At 53.8% G+C, this 6,000-nt stretch overlaps 1 protein-coding gene across 1 annotated transcript in view; it reads right to left on the reverse strand.

Moving 5' to 3' along the window:
- The window catches only part of CCBE1 (collagen and calcium binding EGF domains 1), a 212,970-nt gene extending 207,592 nt beyond the window's left edge, over positions 1–5,378 (reverse strand). The window contains exons 1-2 of the mRNA XM_006892751.1: positions 5,242–5,378; positions 4,716–4,796 (exon numbers count right to left, since the gene is read on the reverse strand). Coding sequence (XP_006892813.1) covers positions 4,716–4,796; positions 5,242–5,375 — 215 coding nt within the window. The 5' untranslated portion in view covers positions 5,376–5,378. The remainder of the gene's footprint in view (positions 1–4,715; positions 4,797–5,241) is intronic.
- Positions 5,379–6,000: the final 622 nt, after the last annotated feature.

Raw genomic sequence — 6,000 nt, forward strand, 5'->3', positions numbered from 1 at the left:
ATGTGCTATCTCCAATAGCAGGTTCCTGGATGGCTAAGGAGGCCAGCACCCAGCACCTGTAACACAGCAACTACAAGAGACAAACAGGTCTACCAAGGGACCGATGAGATCAATGGACCCATCCCAGAGGGACAGTCAATGTCTGGGTTTGACCACAATCTTCTAGTCTCATAGCTGCAGAAGGACATGCCCTTGGAGAACAACAGAAGGTCCAGGAAGCCTGAAGATTCCTCTCCTCACCATCGGTCACTCACCATTCACCAGAGGGCATGGAGTGTCCACTCTGTCCAGGCATGGGTTGGGGCTCTGAATGAGGTGATAATGGTTCATGCCCTCAGTAGGCTGGCACCCCAGGGTTTCAGGGGCCTAACACAGAAGGTTCATGTTGAAGTGTTACAAGGTTGCTCCAAAGATTTCAGAAAAGGAGACCCCATGCTCAGGATTATCTGTCAAGCTCTCTCGGGACCAGCCCTGACCTATATTGAGCACTGGAGGATGATGGGGGCGCCAGAGGGCAGGGGGCCAGAGGAGCTCTCTGTCATCTTGTCTCTAAGAGTTGGAATCTACTTGATGGTGGTGGAAGAGAAGGCAGAGATATGACTGACATGAACGCAGAGCTGTCCTTGATCACTGTCCTTGATCACATCATCAAACCCGCACCCTCACACTCATCATCACCCAAACCCTCCTCCTCCTCAACCCTCCCCCAACCCGTCCCCTTCCCCTCATTCTAACCCTAACCCTCACCCTCACTCTGACCCTAACCCTCCCCCTCAATCTAACCCTAACCCTCCCTTCCCCCTCCCTCCCCCTCCCCCTTACCCTCACCCTCACCCTCACTCTAGCCTGGGAAGTTCATGCTCTCGGGAAGTGCATCCCATGGCACCTCCATCGATGAGCCCTAAGCTAGAGCTGCATATTTTCACTCTGCCCTGGTGCTCTAACTCAATGACCTTGCTCTGCAAAGTCAAAGTGAACAGATACAGAACTGCCATGTTAAAATCCGTATGTTCACCAGATTCAGCAGCGCAGTTGCATTATATCAAAGAAATGTGAGAACTTTCGCATCCTGATGTCATCATTTCCCACTGGAGAACTGGAGCCACTGTAAGCAAGAATCTGCCTAATAAAACACCATTGATCAGACACACGGGAGCTCTGGTAGTAGGGGCGGTGTTACAGGTTGTGCTGCTATCAAATCCACCAGCTGCTCTGGCAGAAGAAAGATGGGCAGTCTCCTCCCACGAGGATTTGTAGCCTAAGGAGGGATGCTATGAGTGGGGATCAACCGAACAGCAGTGGGCTTGGTCTGGGACCAGATTTACAGGAATGAGCACAGGGGAGGCAAGCAGGCAAGCCAGAGGACTTTCTTGGAGGCCTGGAAATCACAAAGCTAAAAACCATAACAAATGCAATTTAGAAAAACACCTGTTTAACCCACTTACAAGATAAACAACTGCCTTGAAGAACAAGGTTACGACTTCTCCATGAAGCCATTCCTGGCCGCTTCTAATCTCTTCCCCATTGCAGGCAGTACTGTATGACAACATGGCTTTGAACTCAACCATATCCAATTGTGTATTGTTTACATTTTTCAAAGGCCCTGACTGAGTATCAAGTCCCTAAGTTATGTGAGGCCAAGGACTAACTAGATCTGAAGCCTCCATCCACAACTTCTAGAACTATTAAGCTCATAATAGGTATTCAGTAAATCTGGAATTGATTAACAGATCAAAGACATTAATTAGAGTGTTTACTGGAGATGGCCTAACCCAATAAAAACATTGTTTTAGTGATGTTTTATATATACAACAAGCATAATCTTTGACCCTTAATAAAAAGCTTTGTACATGCCATTTTATTGATATAAAACCTAATAAAGAAAAGCTACAGTAAGCACCAACTGCTTCACTGTGAAAAAGTCAAACAAAACCTAGGCCAGCCTGACAACTTTTACTCACACACGATCCAGTGACATTGATGACATCCTTTGAGTTGTAAATCTAAACCTTGTGTCCAAATGTCATGGTTTGGGAAATACAAGTCAACTTGTGGGAAGAAGATGAACAGTCAAAAGAGGAGGAATGCTGTGATAACTTTACACGCGTGGTTTGGCTCGGGTAAACTCAGTCCAGATAAATCACCCGCCAGCCCTGATGTCTTAACTACTGTCTATGCTCCGTGTCAGATTATAAGGCTGAGCTATCATGGATTCTTGACATTCTGGGAGTTGTCACTGGTTCATTCAACAAGTGTTTATTAAACTCTGGGTACTCGGCAGAACGTACTTTGGAGTTGGGAACCTGCCAAGACACAGGCCCTATGATTCACATAAACATGTGTGAGCGATTTTGTCTACAACATACACTTAATTGTCTAAGAAGAGCATCAGTGGCAGAGTCAGCCCAGGACTGTGGGGCAGAGGTGCTGGTGCTTCCTATGAAACTGTCATTTGAACGCACAGTCCTCTGGGTTCTCTGCCTTCTTCCTTAGATACTATCCTTAAAACTCAAGCCCACTACCAGTAAGGCAGTGTGGGCCCACAGCGGCGCTGGAGGACAGCAGATGGGCCCCACACTGTTGCCATGATATACATCTTTATGGAAGCAGACTGCTCATCTGTCTCCGTTCAATCCCAAAATAAGAGTTCTTTGCTCCCTTCCTTGATACCATAGATCCTTTTGGCTGGTTCTGACAGGTCGATTCCCTGGGGAGCCATGAATGTGTAGAAAACACATAGTCTCAGTTCTCGGTTATCGTCCCTGGTAGGATTGTTAGTGTAACAGAGAGCCCACACGGCCTTCCACCACCTGAGGAAGATGGCAGGAGCTTAGCCTCGCAAGTGGAGGAGGTTTAGAACAGCAAGCAGGCCACAGTGGTTTCCGAAATCGGATATGCATTTTGTAACTGTCACTGATTTATGTGGAGTGTGACCTTTGGGGACTGAACAAATGAGCATAGCTCATCAGGGACACCTTCCAAGTCAAACTAGAGGTGCTAGACTGCAGTGACAAATGAGAATAATGCATCCCCAAAAAAGACTGGCTGAGCAGATGGACTAAAGCAGGCAAGCAGTCCCAGCCACTTGACGTTGACACACCATGACCGCGCGGTTAAGCCAATCAAGCTTCCATCTGACCATACTCCCTTCTCTACACTGTCGCTTTTAGCTGCTGGTAAGTCGGCCCCCAACGCATGGCAGCCCACATACTACAGCGCAAACCTGCTCCTCTGGGCAGCAGGAGCCTCAACAGCATGGCCGCTCCACGTAACTCACGCAACCACGGAGACAGAGCCCCGAAGCTCCTTCTATCACACCCTCTGTGTGTATGAAACAAAGCAACCAGCAGCCAAAAGTGCTATGATTGATGCCTTTGTCACAACACTGTACACGGCGACATCGTATAAGCCTGAGGGCTGTGGTGCTGGCTTTTACTATCCACTATTACTCAGCACCCCACGCAGAGTGTAAGAGCTGCTGAGAGGAGCCCGTAAAGGGTGTGGTCACACACAAAATCCCATCACCATGGAGTTAACGGGGACTTGGAGCAGCCGGGAAAAACAGAAGTGCGGGCACAGGGATGCCAGGGTCATGCTCTGTACAGGCGCAGTCTCCCACCTCTTCCTTCAGCAGTGGAATTGGGATGTTCCAACTACCTGTCCATTCACCTTTTGGCTAGAGCCCCGTGTTTAAACCGCTGTGCCATCTGGGCTCTTGTACCTTGCTCTCAGAACTCCAAATCCACAGCCTTGGGGCTGATTCTGACTCACAGCCACCCTCCACCAGATTAGCAAGGGTGTAAATCTTTGCAGGAGGAGACTGCCCACCTTTCTCCTGGGGGGCAGGGGTGTGTCTGGCTCCCAATGCACTAGGCCACCACAGGGGCTCCTGTGCACTGCGCAGCACCTTTAAATAGCAGGCAGCTAATAAATATTTACGGGCACGTGTCAGTTCTATCCAGTGAAAGCCAGGGAATAGAAGCCAAGAGTTCAACGATAAAGATAAACACAAGAGCTCCAAGAGGGCACATCCCCCGGGGCTTGGGCTCTGTTTGCTGTGGGTAAGAAGGGTCGGCGCGGGTGTGTGCAGTGCAGGCGTCCTAGCTCCATCCTGGCTGATGTCTCAACAAGCGCCCTGGTGACGATAACACAGAAGCTACATTTTCAGAAAGCCCGTTCCTCCTCTCTTGGCGCCTCTGCTCCCTTTACCCGTTTCACTTTCCCTCAACACAACCACATCCACCACCCACCCTCCTTCCTCACCCTTCTCCCCATTGAGGCTGTGACAGCAACACACTGTCCCAGCAGCAGCAGGTCAAAGACTGCCAAGTGCCCAGTCTGTCCTTGTTGTTGACTTTGTGTTTTCAAAACAAGACGCAAGCTGAAAAACAGTCATTCATCTTCGCTATGCCTCACTGTTTACACTCACAATCCAGTCCACTTTTCCTCATAAACTTTCCACCTCTTCCCGTCCCTTGCTCCCTCCATAGCAGCTCTCCAACGGGCAAGAAATTCCAGGGAGCGCAAAACATCCAATACAGTCTGAAGGCGCAGCTTCTGGCCCAGAAAACACACACAAGGATCGCCCGGAATCTGCGCTGCGCTGTCTCCCAGCACACGCGGGGCCCCCATCCCCAAGTGCGCCTGCAAACCCATCCTTCCCAGGGCCGGTTCCCACACAGCCAGGGGCGCAGGGTGGGTCCCTCGAGTCTTACCTGAAACACGTGGTGAGCTCTCCCGAAGACTTCAGACACGGGTATTTGGTCGTCGCTATTTTGTTTTCCGAGCAAATTTCTCTACAGACAAAAAAGTTGGAGAAGCACTTACTCTGTTTATTCTAAGCCAGAGGGCTGCGGGCGGCCTGCGCTCTGGGGACCCGCAATGGTAAATGGCTTATCCAAGGGGCCGCCGGGGACACAGGCCGCCAGTGGCCCGCACAGAACGAACCCTGAGCGGGCAGAGGCGGAGCTGCAGGAGCGGGGCGAGGAGGACGACAGGAGGCGGGTGGGGGGTCTCGCCGTGCCCGCCAATGAGAGCGCCCAGGCTGGGGGCGCGGAGGCTGTCACCCCAGAACCAGAGCCGAGTGCAATCCCAGCCAGGGCAGATGTGGGCCCTCTCCGCGCCGGGGGCGCAGGGTGAGGTGGAAGTGGGAGCCGCCCACACCCACCGGCCCGGCGCGCACCAACCGGGGCTCGGGGCGCGCGCAGCGCGGGCACAGCCACCGCGGCTGGCAGCGCCTACCTGTCGCCGTCCTCGGCCTCCTCCCGGTAGCTCCACGTGTGTCCCAGCGCCAGGAGCAGCAGCAGCGGCCCCAGGCTCCTGCCCAGCTGCACGCTGGCCGCTCCTCTCCGGCTCGGAGGAGGCGGCGGCACCATCGGGGACGCTCGCGGCGGCTCCGCGCGCTCGGCGGCTCTCCCGACCCCGCGCCCCGCTCTCCGCGCTGCCGGCCCGCTCCGGCAGGGGGCGCGCGCGGGCAAGGGCGTTTGGCCACCTGCGCGAGGCGCACGGGCTCAGAACGCGAGGGGATGGGCGTCCCCTTGGAAATGGGGTGCGGGGTGCAGATTCGGCGGAGGAGCCAGGAAGGGGTTGCCCGCGAGGCTGGAGCAGCGCGGAGGGACCCGGGCTCCAGGTCCCCTGGTTCGGGGTGTCCCCTGTCGGTGGACAGACTCGCCGGGCTCGGCGCCGGGCTGCGCCTTCTGCTCCCTCCTCTGCCTCCGCTGGGACAGAGCGCGGCCGTTTGCATCTTGCACCAGGGTCGCGGGACTAGGGGGGAGGAGGAGGTGGAGGAAGAGGAGGAGGAGCCGCTTCTCACCCGGGAAAGGGGGAGGAGAAGAGGGTCAACCAGCTTCCTTCCTGTTGTCAGTTGGCTTCTAAGGACCGGGGTCAGCCAGCGTTTTGCTGTTACCCCCTCGACCACTTCCCTGAGTTTTCCGCTCTCCTGGGTTTGTGGTTTTCATTCTCCCCTTCTTTCTTCTTAGTTGAGTAAGAGAGGAAGGCGGG

This window comes from Elephantulus edwardii, unplaced genomic scaffold, assembly GCF_000299155.1.
Source record: "Elephantulus edwardii isolate Elephantulus edwardi_28Jun2011 unplaced genomic scaffold, EleEdw1.0 scaffold00118, whole genome shotgun sequence".
NCBI classification, from domain to species: domain Eukaryota; kingdom Metazoa; phylum Chordata; class Mammalia; order Macroscelidea; family Macroscelididae; genus Elephantulus; species Elephantulus edwardii.